We start from the raw sequence: 17,468 nt of genomic DNA, 5'->3' as shown, positions 1-17,468 counted from the left end.
GCACTGGAACAAAAATTCTGGCTCGAGGTATGTGAAGACTTATCGACATAGCTCAAGTGTGGAGTTCCAACTTGCACCACACTATGTATACTAGGTCACATGGGCAACATCGGCATGGAAATTAACTTGGTACATATGGTCTTCACTGCCTTATGTATTACAAAGAAAATTATTGTCATGAATTGGAAAAAATATCTATATATTAATCAATTCAGAAATCTTCTATCAGACCATATCAGTAATGAGATAATGTCTGGTCCCTCAAAAAAATCAATGGGGGGGTGCTTTTCCTCATTGGGGGCAGGGTTACCATGAGAAGGAACTGATCGTTCTGGGTCTGGGGCTGCTCTGTGCCTTGGGTGGGGAGGGGAGGGGCTGGGCACTGGCCGGTCTATTTGGCTGGCTGCTGCGTGGCCCCTGGGGGCTTCTGAGTGAGCAAGTGTGTGGCTGGATGTTCGTGTCTTTGTATCTGCGTGAGTGTGTGTCTTTGTGTCTGTTTGAGTATATGTCTTTGTGTTGTGTGCATGGTTGTCCACTGTCAGGCCTGGGTTCGGGGCTTGCCGTTGCCTGGCCCACCTGTGCTGCTCCTTGTTAGATGTCTGATCAAACCTGTTGATGAATAGGTTCAGATCATTCACCCACTTCTGATCCCCCTCAGTCTGGGAGTCCAGTCTTTCCAGACTCCGCTGATGCACCATTTTCTTACTGTATCGGTTCTTCCCCTCTCTGATCTTCCACCTGAGCTCCCTCTGCACAGTCTGTTTATTTCCAAACTGAAAGGGTTTATTTTTGGAGAAACACCTTACAGTCATGGTGGGTACCGTGTTCTCCATGCAGAAGTTGATATAGTCCGTGATGCAGTGTTCTCCCCATGAGGATCACAGAGTTCCACCCACACAGTTGATTCCAAACAGTCCCTCGGAGCCTCTTCAGTCTCGGGTCTGTTATAATTGGCTTTGATCTTAGACATTATAAATTCATATTCTGTATTTGACTAAATAACCTATGTTTCTAGCTGGTACTTTTCCACTCTGCTCATACTGCACAATCGATGACCTTAAAAGGGTCCAAGACCTTAGAATGACATATACAACTGGGTCAGACAAAACATCTCTTTTAGGGCAGATAGGTCTGGTACATTAGATCCACGCCTAAAAACAGCACTCACACATACACACATTGTTTATCACAGCCAAAGAACACAACAAGGACAGCGGTTGGCCTGATCATGCCACTGAAGACTGGCCAATTATACTCTGACAAGTGTGAAAACAACTTCTGTGAGATAAAGCTGAATATAAATATGACATGTTTCCGGATATCGGGGCTCGGCCTGACGGATTTCCTGCGGGAGCTCTGGCACTCCGAGTCCAGCGCTGCAATATACTTTACATGTGACCACTAATAAATACTTTTTTAATAAACGATTTCTCCAGCTTGTTCTTGAGCTTCCAATGAAAAAACCGGGCTAACAATTGGTGCCGTGACCCGGATTGGCTGACTCTGAGACAGTGTCCGATCGAGGACTTCTGGAGCTGAGTGGAGGGGACCCTTCTTCAGACAATTCAAGGCGCCTAAAACACAAGGTGAGCAGAAAACCTCTTGTATCAGGATATGTGAAATTTCTGCACATTGGGTCATTCTAAATTAAATTGTCTGAATTAGGATGTCCTCCGATCACTAAATCAAAAGCACAAAATTTGTGTCTGCAGGTTTACTAGGTGGTCACATGTAAAGTATAAACACATAGTCTCACATAGGAAGAGTGATTTGTGTCCTCGTTTAGTACAATTTGGCCAAATAAAAGACATAAAATTCATCCTGTCTTCTAAACTGAATAGGAAGTATATGAGCCAATGGGCTGGGGTCTATTAGTCCGCTATCGCGGTGTGAGTAATTTCTGTGCAAGTGGCGCTTGGACCTTATCTACAATCGGCGGTGGGTCTGTATTACTACACAACCGGCGATGTGAGTAATTTCTGTGCAAATGGCGCTTGGACCTTATCTGCAATCGGCGGAATTGTGGAAGTGTATCTAGCAATAGAGACTGCTGGAGAATTCCTACACTGACACAGATCTCAAGTGGTTCTGTAAAAGGGGGGCATTGGACTACAAATTAAAGGGGAATTTAGTTAGGGTGTTACAGAGATTGGTGAATTAAAACGAGTGAAGAGACTGGGAGAACCCCCAGCGATCATGCGCACAGAGTAAAAGATTCTGTGTAGAAGCTTCTTGGTCGGGTCCAACACTCGGGCATTGCGCCATTCACCCATTCTGATTAACACGTGTGAAATATCTGAATATGTCACAAACCTTGGTTGATAAGTGGAAAACATGTAAACCCGGCTCATTTGGGTCGGTATTATTTGACACGTTGACGAGATGGCAGAAAAAAAAAAAAAAAGTTCCAAGAGAAGACGAAAAAAAAGGGACAGATAGATTTGTAAACTGAACGAGAGAAATGCAAGAGAGAGGAATGTTTGGAGGGTGTGAAAGTGCTCCACCGCAACTGAGTGATTTCTTTATGTTTTCAAAACAAGCAACAGGCAGTAGGAATCAAGCAACAGCAAAGCTAAAGGAGGCAGGTTTATTCCAGAAAGCAAGGGCAGATAAAGACGAAAAAAAAGAACATTTCTTGCAGACTGTCAGCATTTTTTTTTTTAGGAGAAGTTAAATTCTCTATTCAGACGCAGTCCTCTGCACCACTACCACAGCACGTGCCACACACAACGTCATCTTTTCCAGGGACACATCCTACTACATTGGAAGATAAGACACATCTTCCTAACATCACGCTCAATAACAGAAGCATGCCATTTAGCAAAAGAAAAAACTGACCATTTATACAGATTCAGCATAAACAGCTTAGGCTGTACATGTGGACATGTGGAATTGGAAAAGACAAGGTTAGATATCCTTAGCTTTGTCATAAATGCTCTCACCCTAAGATTATAACATCCCAACCCTGCTTCCTTCTTCCCCCATTCAGCCCTGAGAGTGAGGACAGATTCTGATTGATCATTGGCCTGTACTTAAAGAGTACCAGAGTTACATATAGTTATTTAGTCGAAAAATGTACAATGATAATGGAAGTTTTTACTAGAGCATTTATCATCAATTCAACAATTAATTTATTTTAAAATAAATTTGAATGGGAGAAGGGGCTGCACGGTGGTGTGGTGGTTAGCACCGTCGCCTCACAGCAAGAGGGTTCCAGGTTTAATCCCCGCCTGGGGCCTTTCTGTGTGGAGTTTGCATGTTCTCCCCGTGTATGCGTGGGTTCTCTCCGGGTTCTCCGGCTTCCTCCCACCATCCAAAAACATGCATGTTAGGTTAATTGGTGACTCTAAATTGTCCTTAGGAGTGAGTGTGAGTGTGCATGGTTGTTTGTCTCGTTTGTCTCTATGTGTGGCCCTGTGATGGACTGGCGACCTGTCCAGGGTGTACCCCGCCTTTCGCTCGATGACTGCTGGGATAGGCTCCAGCCCCCCCGCTACCCGATTAACGGACTGACGGTATAGAAAATGGATGGATGGATGAATGGGAGAAATACCAAATTGAATGGACAATCTGAAATCCGCTTTTCAATGCAAGTATCACAGTGAAGAGATAACAAAATAAAAAAATCCAAAATAAATCCAGGAAGAACAGACTGTTTATAACTAAACATTAGAACCAGTTTGTTGTTGAATTAAGATTTAACAGCTCTCTTAAAAAGTTAAAGTCAGACAAACAAACATAGCATTTAAATCTTTGATCCTTTAATTGAAAAACTGCCTGAACAAAAGATGTTCTACAAATTGAGACTTTATGATTTCCTCCTGAAGCAGGTCTGAGACCGGACAATCAGACCATATGACATATTAGAAAATATCAGGATTTAACAGCAAGGTCAGACAGATAGGTGTCAGACAGTTTCTTACCATCTTAAAGCATTAAAGGTTAGCCTTTATTGTGTTAGAGATCACAGTAACATGACTTAAAATTTAGCTGATCTAAATACTTCTCCTCTGCTTCTTTTAACCAATTCTGAGTTAATATTTATCATCAGTATTTATATCTAATCTCATTAAACCATTTAACTATTTAACTGCAGCAGATCTATGAATCAATGGATCTGTTATCTTAACAGAGCAGCAAAATGCTTTATATAAAGGTTTAAAGTGAGTTAGATTATTAGGAAATTAACAAAAACACGGCAATAAAAGGCACAACGAGAGTCAGATATCACCAATGAGTTTCTTAAAGAAGAAAACTCTAAAATAATTTAGCTATTTAAAGACAGCTGTGCTGCAGTAAGTCTGACTCATAACAAGTCAAGTCAAGGTTTGTTTTCATGGCACATTTAAAAACAGCCACAGCAACCAGAGAGCTGTACAGATGAACACTATATTAATACTATTAGCAAATTCTAACCCTGCAGATAACTATTAATTAATATAACAATAAACATTGAATAAATGAGTGAAATGAAAACAAAAACAGTGTTTACAGTTAAAGACATGCCTCTATACCAGACATGTATCACTGGAAAAGGAAAGGCTTTGTGACCTCAGCAGGCACCCCGGTTAAACACTTGAATCAATTACTCGAACTGTATTATGCCATACTTGAACCAAAACAAGTTGCTATATTCAAGTGCAGAGGACATCAAAAGGGAGATGGGAGAGTAGCGAGAGGCAACAATGCGGCAGATAAGGCAGCAAAAACAAAAGCAAGGTATACTGCATTTAACCAGATGTCTCAGAAAACATTGGAGGAAAAATCACAACGAGAATTATGTTTAGAAAACATTAAAGAACTTCACGAAGCAGCGGCACCATCTGAAAAGCAAGCATGGAACGAAAAAAATAAAAAAGCATTCCACAGGACTCTGGAGGAATCATTAAGGCAAAATAGTAGCTCTAACTGGACTACTAAATTTGCCATGTCAAGAAGCAAACAGGCTCAACAGGCTCACCCCTTGTTGTACTACAGTATGGAAACTTGTGTGAATGTGAAACAACAGAATAACACGGTGATGAGGATATCTCAACAGGTTACATAAATACTCACCAAGGAACAGGACCAGGAAAGTGAACAAACTTAACTGGTCCTCTCCTATATGGACAGGACACAGAAGCTACAACACATTGTGTAAAGGTATGGTTGACCGAGAATAGACTGAGTAACTGGATCCACAAGGATCACTGTACTCAGGCTCAAGATCCTGCCGGAAGAACATTAACTGAGGTCCGGACTGACTTAGGAACCTCACCTACTGACAAAGACTAGACCACGGGGACTAAAACTCTATCAGAGACTGAACGGACCACTGACAATGAAACCAAAGGAAAACACTACTGTGGAGACTAGACTGTAGAACCACAGTAGCAGAAACAATAATGGTTACAATAACTAATTTTCACACCTCTCCGGTGTGCAAGTCAGACATTAAAAGCTCAAGTGACAAAGAACTACAACAGTAATCTGGACACACCCTCTCTTCCCACCACTCCACACCAGGTGACTAAAAGATCTCTGAAAAATGGCAACAATCCACTTCAATTGCAATTTATTGAGAAACAATATGTACAATCCAATCTGTGCTCAGTCATGACATGTTGGTCGAAAGAAAAGGACATGAATGGGATGAATAAAATGTTCTGTGAGAACAGTTTTAATCATGTGCTCTGGTCCATTCGAGAAATTACATGGGAGATGACCCAAGTTGTTTAATCTGGTGCACTTAATCAATCAATCAATCAATCAATCAATCAATCAAACTTTATTTTCATAACACTTTTCATACAAGAAAATGTAACACAAAGTGCTTCACAAGATAGAAGAAAATAAAACAAAATAGTGAAACCCAAGGCCACATACAGACACACACACACACACACCCACATACATCCACACATACTGGAAGAAAGAAGTAAAGATTAAGTAAAACATAATAAACTGAGGCAGAGCTGCTCTAAGTAAGGTAAAGCACAGAGCTTTGAACTGCACGATTAAAGGTCTAATTCATGTCAAGAAAAAACAAGAAGGATCCTGAACAATTTAGCTAACATTCCAAAACTGCTACGAGCAAAGAAAAATATTACAAAATAATATCAAGAATCTGGGCCCTTAGATCAAAGCATGCATGCAAGGTAACAGTGATCAATAACCAACCAAAGATCTGATGTCTGACAACACAAGCGCGATGCTGTGGCACTGCTAAGGAAAAAGTTAGCAGCACAAGGCCACATGGCTCATCTAAAAAATAAATAAATGAGGAATTAAGACAAATAGAAAAATAGAATAAACCTTTGTCTTTGAATCTAATTTGTATGGAAATATGTTATTGTATCATGTGATGTTATAAGAAACTCTGATGTCACACTGTTGGTACCACATGAAGTGCGTCTAATTCAAATGGAAAAAAAATTTAAAATTTAAAATAAAAAATTTAAAATTAATGCTGATCCTGAACTGTCTGTGGATGGCTCAGCATCACGAAACACAGCCACTGGTAAGAATTAAATAGAATTTAGTATAAAGTAACAAGTGAGAATTAAGCAGATCATGCTGAAATTTTATCAAAAGCACTCTGAGTTGAATTAAGAGGACAGACAATATTTATCCCAAAAAGGTTAATCAGTTACTCATTGAGAAGAAATGACTGCTTTCTTGATGCTGTGCTTCTCCCAAAATGAAATCTAACCACAAACATTTCTGTCCTGCAGCAGCAACACAGGAGCAGAAACTGCAGTGGAAGTTCAGCAGAACTAACATACGGATGAGACTAAGTCTCATCGGGGGGGTGGAGACACAACAATTAATCATAGTTTACTAACACTTCTCAAGTTTTTCCCAAAATTCTGTGAGTCTTTGTCTTCCTTTTGTCTTTTGTTCTATGTTGTCTTGTGTTTTGTCTTTGTCTTGCTATGTTCTCTAAATGGTTTGAAGTTTTTTCCACAGAAAAAGTTGATGGTACTGGATTTCTCATTAATGTTGTACAGCAGGTTGGTGAGTCTAAAGGTACTGTCCTAAAACATGGTTTCTATCAACTGGCCAGTTGTTTTGTTTTTCATTTCATTTCATTTATTTTATTTATTTATTTTTTTTTTTCGGTTTATTTATTTGTTTTTGTTTGGGGTTCATATTAAAACTTAATTGGTCGACCAATGAATACTGGGATTAAACCTGTTAAAAGGGAATTCCTGAATATAGAACATTGTGAAAATGAAATGTTGTGCTGCTCGGTTCTCTCTCCTGCTAACATTCATCCACAGCTTAAATTAACTGCATCAGCAGCAGAATCTCTACAGGACTCACAGCCAAGTGACTGACAAGACGTCAGTCTGAAATTCTGGGAGGCATGATCATCATGCCAAGATAATGGTTGAACAACCACACAACCTTCAACCACTGTCAACAAAATAATCTGAATTATCTCCTGAATTGTCCCAAAGAAAAAGATTAGTTAGGGAAAATGGGTGGTAAAGACCCCTTTGTGGAAGTGAAGTGCTGGTAACCTCTCCTTCCTAGTTAGCTCAGACTGCTGAACTGAGGTTCAGCGAGAAGGACAACCAAACACCAAGCAGTGACAGGATTGGACCAGAAGAGACTGAGCTGCACTGCACCACTCTGCACAATGTTATCATAAAATTTTCACTCAAAAGAAATTGTCAGTTTTTACACTATCATTACTCATCTGTTCTCAACAGGGTCATATCTTCATATTCACATCATGTTTAAATGTCTGTACTGTATTGTTTTGTGTTTTGTGATGTTCCTCTTTAGTTTAAGAATTTTAAGTAGACCAATTACTAATCATAGGAATTCATACATATGTCCATTGCCATTGGTGTGAATTGGCTGTTCGGAGCGGGACCTTAGGCACTGAAAGGTAATTAAGTGGTCGGTCGCCAAGGGGGAATGGGGCCATAGGAGAATTTTCCCGGATATCAGCAATCGGGTTTTTCGCTCCTATTCGCTGAGAACAGTGGACGATCCTGATGGTAATGTTAATTGCCTTAAGCACTTTTGGAGTTTCAATATTTTATAAATTGTTGTAGTTTAGTTAATGATTGTTATGTGTTGTAATGGTACTTATGGGTTAGCAGGTCCTCAACACTGCTCAAACCACATATAGTTTTGGGCCAAAATTAACTAAGATTCTACACAGAGATTGGGTTAGGGGCCACATACACACACTAATTTTAAGAAATATTAAAACATTTATTGATTTATTCCTTGCATACACGTACAGGCGTGATACTTATAGCTTTTAAGAAATGTGCTCATTGCAGAGTTATGATCAGTTGAGTAATGAAGGTTGAACTATTCTGGGAAAGAGCTTCTGTTCCCAGCATCATGATAAACACTCCTGATACAGAAAGGTTTAGCTAACGCATTACAATTGTTTTACACATGCATATGCAATGAAAACTTGCTTGCTGCTGATAATCGCCAAGAAGAACAGCTTACACATAACAGCTCACATAATGAAGTTATATCAAAAGGGGGATAACAAGAATCTCCTGTCTGGTTGTGCTGCACCTCAAGGTAGTTGGCCACTTGCAGTTTGGGGACCTGCTAAGTTGGCTGCCGCTAACAGGTGTTACACAATACAGAATATAACAGTCCTACCTCATTTAGTTGACATGATTAAATCATGTCAAAAGGGGGAGTTGTTCTAATTGGCTTTGATCTTAGACATTATAAATTCATATTCTGTATTTTACTAAATAACCTATGTTCCTAGCTGGTACTTTTCCACTCTGCTCATACTGCACAATCGATGACCTTAAAAGGGTCCAAGACCTTAGAATGACATATACAACTGGGTCAGACAAAACATCTCTTTTAGGGCAGATAGGTCTGGTACATTAGATCCACGCCTAAAAACAGCACTCACACATACACACATTGTTTATCACAGCCAAAGAACACAACAAGGACAGCGGTTGGCCTGATCATGCCACTGAAGACTGGCCAATTATACTCTGACAAGTGTGAAAACAACTTCTGTGAGATAAAGCTGAATATAAATATGACATGTTTCCGGATATCGGGGCTCGGCCTGACGGATTTCCTGCGGGAGCTCTGGCACTCCGAGTCCAGCGCTGCAATATACTTTACATGTGACCACTAATAAATACTTTTTTAATAAACGATTTCTCCAGCTTGTTCTTGAGCTTCCAATGAAAAAAACGGGCTAACAGGTCACATCTAGTTGTCTGTGCACAAGGGGTTCATACATAGGCCGGAGATGAACCAGGTTGTTGTCTGATCTCCCCATGGAAGGGAGGGGTGTTGAATTATATGCCTCTTTGGTGTTAGCATAAAATAGATCCAGTATTTTATTGTCTCTGGTGTGGCAGGTAACATACTGGGTGAATTTGAGCAGAGTTGAGGAAGGAGAGGCATGATTAAAGTCCCCAGAGATGAGGAAGAGGGCTTGTGGGTGCTGTGTCTGCAGTCTGCTCACAGCTGAGTGCAGGACATCACAGGCCGTATCACAATTAGCAGAGGGGGGAACATATGCCACTACACAAAAACGTGTGAAAAATCCTGTGTTAGATAAAATGGCCTCATGCTAACAGGTAACATTTCAATGTCCTTACAGCAGAGTTGCTCATGGTGTGTCCAGACTTACACCATCTGTCATTCACAAACATAGCCAGCCCTCCTCCTTTCCTCTTACCGCTCTCCTGTGTCCTGTCGGCTCGATGGAGATTAATCCACCCAGTGAAAAATTTGAATCCAGAGTCAATGAGTTCAGCCATGTCTCCATAAACAGCATGATGCTGCACTGCCGATACTTACCCTACTCCCATCCTATGATTAGTTACAGATTATTGAATGTGTTTACTCCTGAACACTCTCACAGTATGGTGCATTCCTGTGACCCCCCCCAGGAATTTCAGTCTCATGGTATGAGTTAGTCCGTCTCATGTAGCCAGATAGAGACGGTGACATAGCAGGATCTGGTGAGACACTAATGCCCAATATTAACTATCTGTTTCACCCCCCATCCCTCACAGTGAAACCTGTTGCCTAGTAGCCTCAGTTGGGCCAGCGCAAAGCAATCAGAGTTTTCAGGGGCTGTGAATAGGCGGTCTCTACCCTCTCTGAAAACACTTGCTGGTTAACTCTCGATGGGCTGTCCTCTCACTAAGGTTAGAGCTTTAAAAAACTCACTACAGCACACTGAAGGTATCAGAACTGCACAGAAAGAACTGTGTCTGCTAGTGTTTTTTCTAAGCTTCTTACCAAATTCAATATCTGTTGTTGTTGAGAAAGTGATCAAAACCCATCTGTGGGTGAAACCTGTTGCCTAGTAGCCTCGATTGGGCCATCGCAAAGCAATCAGAGTATTCAGGAGCTGTGAACGGGCGGTCCCTCCCCTCTCTGAAAACACTTGTTGGTTAACTCTCGGTGGGCGGTCTCAGCCAAGTGCAATTAGCCAACACATGAACGGCTGTGTCCAATAAAGTAAAGTAAGGAGCGTCAGCGGAAGCGTCAGCCATTCTCAGTCACGCATGTGATCAATGCTTCATTGACATCGGGGACATTTCCTACCACATTCAAGCAAGCTCAGGTTACACCACTGCTCAAGAGACCTTCCCTCCCTCCAACTCATGTGGAGAACTATCAGCCGGTCTCTCTCCTCCCGTTTCTGTCTAAAATCATTGAAAGGGCGGTCTTTAAGCAAGTCACCAATTACCTCTCACATAACAACCTCCTTGACCCAAACCAATCTGGGTTTAAAAGTGGACACCAAAAACAGCTCTGTTGGCTGTGACAGAAGCCTTAAAAGAAGCCAGAGCAACAGCTAAGTCCTCTGTACTTATCCTGCTCAACGTATCGGCTGCATTTGACACTGTCAACCCCAGTATCCTTTTGTCCATACTATCTAGCATGGGCATCACAGGGAGAGCACACTCCTGGTTTGAATCATATCTCACTGGTCGGTCATCCAAAGTATCCTGGCTTGGCCACACTTCTGCAGCGCACCACCTTGCCACAGGGGTCCCCCAAGGTTCAGTACTGGGACCTCTTCTCTTTGCCATATACACCAACTCACTGGGACAGATCATCTGATCACATGGCTTCTCATACCAATGTCATGCTGATGATACCCAGCTCTATTTGTCATTCCCACCTGACGACCACACGGTCTCAGCACGAATCTCAGACTGTCTCTCTGACATATCAACATGGATGAAAGCCCATCACCTCCTACTTAACCTCCCAAAAACTGAACTGCTTGTCTTCCCAGCCAAACCAACCATACACCACAGCATCTGCATCCAAACTGAGTCCCTATCTCTTGCTCCATCAAAGGTTGCTAGAAACTTGGGTGTCATGATTGATGACCAACTAACCTTCATAGATCACGTTATCTCGGTTGCTCGTTCATGCCGCTTTGCATTACTAAACATAAGAAAGATCAGACCATACCTAACCCAACATGCCACCCAATCCTGGTGCAGGCTATGGTCATCTCCCACCTTGACTATGGCAATGCTCTCCTTACTGGTCTCCCAGCCTGTGCTGTGAAACCTCTGCAGATGATCCAGAACGCGGCGGCGCGTCTGGTCTTCAATCAGCCTAAAAGAGCACACGTCACCCCTCTGTTCATTGAACTCCACTGGCTACCCTTAGCCGCCCGCATCAAATTCAAGTCACTGATGTTAGCTACAAAGTGCTTAATGGAACGGCTCCCATCTACTTGAATGCTCTTGCAAAGGCTTATGTCACAACTCGGTCCCTCTGTTCGTTCCAGGATTGTTGTCTAGCAGTGCCTACACCACGCCTAAGACAATCCAAACTCTTTTCATGTGTCGTCCCACGATGGTGGAATGACCTACTGAGCGCTACCAGAACAGGGGCGTCCCTGTCTATCTTCAAGAAGCTCTTGAAAACCCAGCTCTTCAGAGAGCATCTCCTATCCTAGCACTTACCTTGCACTTACCTACCCCCTCTATCTCTGCACTTTATCTTTCTGCACTTCTTTCTATGCCTACACCCTATCTCTACTCTGTCACCTCTGACATAGTCAGACTAGTGGGTTCCTTCTATGTAGTTTATTGTTAGCTTTATATAGCTTGTTAAATCTTCATTTGTAAGTCGCTTTGGATAAAAGCGTCTGCTAAATACATAAACATAAACATAAACATAAACATAAACAAAGTCAGACCACATTTAGGAACTGCACCATTTAAATTAAGCAACCACTCTGACCCAAATGATTTACAATGTACATTACAATTGTACAATGACTCCTCTGTATTTAAACACAAAGAAATGTAAAAGTCTTTCTTTGTTGTTCCCAACAGTTAAGAAAAGAGATGTACCGCCCTGAGTGTTAGCTTATTTCTGGCTTATTCTCCCATGAGAGCAGACCTCTGGTGGCTGTGTGGGGATATGAAACTGAGGCCCGCCCTTCCGCCTAACTGGTAGGGCAGCTGTGCAATGGCCCAACTACTGATGCCTGTGGGGGATTTTAAGGCCTTGGGTCACAAACTCTCTCCTGAGCAGCTGCAGTGTCACAAGCGTTCAACTGTGCCTGGTGGATCATTTGACAACAGAGTGTACATAGATAGTATAGGGATTCCGAGAGGTGAGAAATCAAGAAAGCTAGAAATCAAGTAGCTTCAGGTTTTGAATATTTTTTTTTTAATTGAATTGAATTGAATTGAATTCCTACCCTCTGCTGAAATATTTTTATCCTCGGTGGAGACCAAATTTACCTTTTAAGTTTTACTTTGAAAACTAACCGGATTTTCTTGCATTTCACAAGTTCAACTTCCTGTCTGCATCATCGGCGCCAAAACAAAAGCTTAAATCAAATGGAGAAAAACATTAAAAGAATCTAAAGCGGCATATCGTCATATTTTACAGGACCACAACAAAAAATATATACTGTTTTTATAGTCTGACCTATAGTCTATCAGATTAATCAAATTAATAAAAAAAAACAAAAAAAAAAAACCAACATCTTGACAGCACATTGTGGTATTTCATGTTTTCTGTTAAACTGATATCGGGAAATATATAAGTCGGGAAATATATCGAAATATATCGGGAAATATAAAAGTGTAAGGTTTATCTACACAAGAATCTGTTTTCATGTTTTCACATTGTTGTGTGATAATTTTTCTGAATAAAATGTTTCTAAAAAACAGTTCCAGATGAGCTTGAGGCTGCCATGGTTAGAGTAGTTTTGATATCAGTGGCTACACGCATGCGTGAAGCTATGTTGCGCTCAACCTGCCATCAGCCTTGTCATACATCGGAATTAATGAAATAAAGGGCCAATCACAGACAGGACATCTGTAAAAATACAAGGGGGCAGGGCATCCATGGAAGAATCTGGCGGTGTCCTCTGATACCCTAAAGGAAATATTTTCAAATGTGTGACTCACCTGCACCGACCCAAGTTTCCGTCACATAGAGGAGGTCCAATTCATGGGAGATAATAATAATAATAACACAAGATTTTCAGTTTTATTGATAATCATTTGAAGGAACTGAATGATTGAAGTCTGGAACCCATGGATATCAAAGAAGGGGTTTCCTCATTCTGAGGCTTTCAGCACAGCTGTCTCCAGTTGTTTTTTAGTCTGTCTTTAGTTTTGTCTTCAGCAAGTGAAATGCATGTTTAACTCGAATATTCAGGAATTATCTTTATTTCTTTATCTTCAAAAATTCCTACACATTGGACTTCTGGTCAGGCACAAGGCAAGATGGTTTCAAGGCGCTTAGCTCCTGTACGAAACCCCCTCCTGTTCATATCAAAAGTTATATTATACTGTACTTTTACAAGTTTCATGTTTTTTTCCGTGTAATTATAGTGTACATTATGACTTCAGAAAGACCAATCTTCGTCCAAAAAGGACTCAACAACCAAACGCCCTCAAGCTAACGATTCGGCAGAAGATATTGCTAGGCTAATCAAGCAAGCATACACACCTCAGAGAATGGAAATATCCTCCGGTCATTGAAAGAGAAAGCTGACACCCATGCTAAGAAGTTTAGCACCGTCTTTAACCAAATGGATAATATTAAGGTTAGTCTGCGCAAGAACGAGAAAGAAACTCGGCCTGTATGGCAGAAGTCACAAAATTAAAAAAGAAACTTGACGAAGTAGAGGACCGATCTAGAAGAAATAATATGAGACTAGTCGGTCTACCAACGGGCACAGAGGGAGACGACCCCAGACGCTACCTTCAGAGAATGCTCCCTATTTGGATACCACAGCTCGGGGGCTTTCACCCACTGGAGCTAGACAGAGTCCATCAGATCTACTCAAACAGCTTGTCAAGACCGCGTATCATGATCTTCCGTCTTCTACGTTACATTGACCAGCAGGTTATTCTGGAGGGGGAGAGGAAAGCAAAACCAACTCTCCCAGACGGCACTCACCTACAGTTCTCCGCTGACTATGGCCCCGGGACGATGCAGGAGCGGCAGAAGTACAAGGAAATTTGTGCTAAGTTATGGCAGAAAGAGCTTTTCTCATTTATCCAGCTATCCTGAGAGTGAATGTCGTTCAACTCAGTGGAGGAGGCCAGTGAAACTCTCAAAGCTTCAGTTCTAGCAGATGGAGAACAGGGCTTATGTAACTCCAAGAATAAGGCATCAGATGGGATTTACATTGAACCATATTGTTCTCTCTGGCCCCATGGAGCCCTGGGCTCCTTTTTGCATATGGTATGGGAATGTCCAGAGGTGTATAAATTGTGGAGAAAGGTGACTGATATTAGTGCTTACTTAACAGGGTCCAGCTTTCTATGTCCCCTGCTGTGCATTTTTTGAGTGATGATTCCAGTCTTAATCTTATAAACAAAAATCATAAAATCTGGCTTCAAGGCCTCACTGCAGCCAAAAAAGCTTACAGTACAGCGCTGTAACTCTTTGGATCTTCAACGGCCCACTGGCTGCAGACATTTCTGTTCTGTGGGGGTTTGCATGTTAAAAAACGTTTTTGGAATTGTCTCCTGTATGTGATTGCATTATTTGAGTTGACAATAAAAAAATTAATGATTAAAAAAAAAATCCTACACTTGTGAAGTCATCCACCTGCTTTTCACATCATTAATAAACAAAAACAAAAAAAAGTGACTCAGCACCACTGGAATTCATGCATGTCTGCTCCATCACTGCCCCGTTCAGTTTTCACATGCTACGATTCATTTGATGAGCTCTTCCAAACTGTCTCCACATTTTCTTCCTTTTTTTGTGCAGTGATCTAAGTTTCATCTCGCCAAAGAAAGTTATTCCATATCTGAACTGTAATTAAATGAAAATATGCTTTATTTATATTTATTTATTATGCACGGTTATAGCTGCTGAGTTGAGGACGTCTAAGCTGGCTTTTAAACAGGTTTTTGGTGAAGACTAATCTTTCTGTTCTTGAGACTTGTGGATGGAGAAAACCTTGTGGCACACTGTATTTGATCTTCAAAATCTTTTCTTTTTCTTTTTATGGTAGATTTGGATAATAAAGAGTTCTTTATTATTATGGAGAGTTCTTAACTTGTCTGCATGTTGTTGTTTTTTAACCACAGCATGATCGTCCACCATCATGGTCTTTGACACACAGACACTACAGGTGTTAAAAAATTATTTATTCTCACGTATCTTCAGAGTACATCGTGGAAATATAACACAATTAGGAGTTCCACAATTAGCACCCCAACCTCAGGCTGTCATTGATATCCACCTTGTTTCAGACTCCACAGAGATATTTTATATTAAAAAAGTGACTAATTACAGCCTGCACGCGCACTAGTAAACAGCACCAGCTGTAGTTACCTGGTTTGAGAACATGGATCATGTACAATATCAACAAAGACATGGAAGCTATTAAAAGTAGTTGTTGACATGGGGCTACAAAAATGCTCGTAAGATCATGTAAAAATGATAATTCTCTTTGTCCTTCTTGTGTTCTATCAGCCACCAAACAGATGTGCAGCAAAAATAACATAACGTGCTCCATATGGCTCCAGGATGAGAGTCAAACACAGCAGGTGGAGCTTCAGTTTGGCTCCATGGTGCTGGGTGAAGCTTCAGGAAGGAGCTGGGTGGAGTACTTCAGAGGAACGTCCAGACCCAGCACAGGGCCCACCACACTGAGCCATGACAGCACGTAGTTCACTGGCCTGCTCACACACACGCACACGCACACATACGTGTTGAGCTATCTTCTTTAACATAAGATTCATCAAGTGTGGTAAAGTCAGTCATATTCTATCTTATGGACATGCTGAAGCAAATATATCAACTGCTTGTAGCAAACTCAAGTGTGGAATTTAATACAAACTTAAGACTTTAAATGACTGCAACATTCTTTTGTGGGGATGGTCAGTGTGGAAATACCAGATGGGGATTTCTACATCAAAGAAGAGAAATTTACAACAATCTTGTACTTGAGTGAATAGTGAAGAAATCATTATTTTGGAAAATGACTAATCAGCTTATGGAGCCACATTGCCCCGGAGTGGTTCGTAGAACTGAATAGTTAAACCCAAAACTAAGTCAACAACTTGCATATGACATGTGACATTTATATGAAATAATGCAACTGTTAACCAATGCTTCAGCTGTTTCTTATTGTATTCTGTGTTTAACACAGGAAAATACCATTGTTTGGTTCGTTATTCATAAGTCATAATTTTACAGATATCCATCTGAATTTTGAGACTTATAATCATTACCTATGTTATGTTATGTTGTTTTTGATGTCTTTATATCCTAAGTTTATGCTATATCTTTACCCTTTATATCTTAACAAGTTATGGTGTTTTTATCCTCTGAACAAATGTTTATGAGACGGAGGAATGCAGGTCGCCTTACAAAATACGCCCAGGCAGACGTCACAACAGTTTCAGGCATACCAAATGGTACACTTAAGAAATTCTGGAACTGAAGTGTTTCCAGCAGTTTCATGAGTAACATCAGCCATTACCTGTGTCTTTGGGTCAATGAACCAAGCTGTGATCGTACCTACACTGTTCCTGAGCCGCCTGCAGCATGGGCCTCATAAACTCCTCTGTTCTACAGGGGTGGAGAAAAAAGAAAGGCTGACCCAGTAGGGGATGCTCCTGACACACAGACAGACACACACACAAGATGTCAGTGGAGTTCCTCAAAGAAAGCTTATGATGATAAAGGAGATAGATGTTTTTGTACCTGTTGAGTAATCGCATTCAGAGGACAGTTCTGAAGGTGAAGCCTGAAGTGTGGGTGGACAGAGCTCCACACCTCTTCTAACGTCAGGCTCTTTCCCCCTGACACAAGACAAAAGAAGAATGAAAACCATCTCCAAGAGCATTCTTCTAAAATACTGAAAGCCTGAAAACTTGACATATCTTTGCATTCAGCGTAAAGCACATTCAGAGACTAGCATCTACATCCTTTACATGTGTTCAAAAGACAGCGTTGTTTCAATGCAATCTGTTTTCTTAGACAACTTTTTTTGTCTT

The 17,468-nt window shown here is 41.1% G+C and overlaps 1 protein-coding gene across 9 annotated transcripts in view; it reads right to left on the bottom strand.

Moving 5' to 3' along the window:
• Positions 1-15,596: 15,596 nt before the first annotated feature.
• The window catches only part of atg10 (ATG10 autophagy related 10 homolog (S. cerevisiae)), a 32,559-nt gene continuing 30,687 nt past the window's right edge, over positions 15,597-17,468 (bottom strand). For 7 of the 9 annotated variants that reach the window (XM_072363615.1, XM_072363611.1, XM_072363616.1 and 4 more), the window contains 3 exons: positions 17,176-17,273; positions 16,990-17,087; positions 15,597-16,145 (listed from right to left, as the gene is read on the bottom strand). In XM_072363615.1, the coding sequence (XP_072219716.1) occupies positions 16,022-16,145; positions 16,990-17,087; positions 17,176-17,273 (320 nt within the window). In that variant the 3' untranslated portion in view covers positions 15,597-16,021. The remainder of the gene's footprint in view (positions 16,146-16,989; positions 17,088-17,175; positions 17,274-17,468) is intronic. The other 2 variants (XM_072363619.1, XM_072363620.1) reach the window with 2 other exon arrangements.

Source organism: Leuresthes tenuis, unplaced genomic scaffold (genome assembly GCF_036924035.1).
Source record: "Leuresthes tenuis unplaced genomic scaffold, fLeuTen1.0.hap1 SCAF_14, whole genome shotgun sequence".
NCBI classification, from domain to species: domain Eukaryota; kingdom Metazoa; phylum Chordata; class Actinopteri; order Atheriniformes; family Atherinopsidae; genus Leuresthes; species Leuresthes tenuis.
The sequence above is the reverse complement of the archived record's forward strand: the minus strand, read 5'-3'. Positions and strand labels throughout refer to the sequence as shown.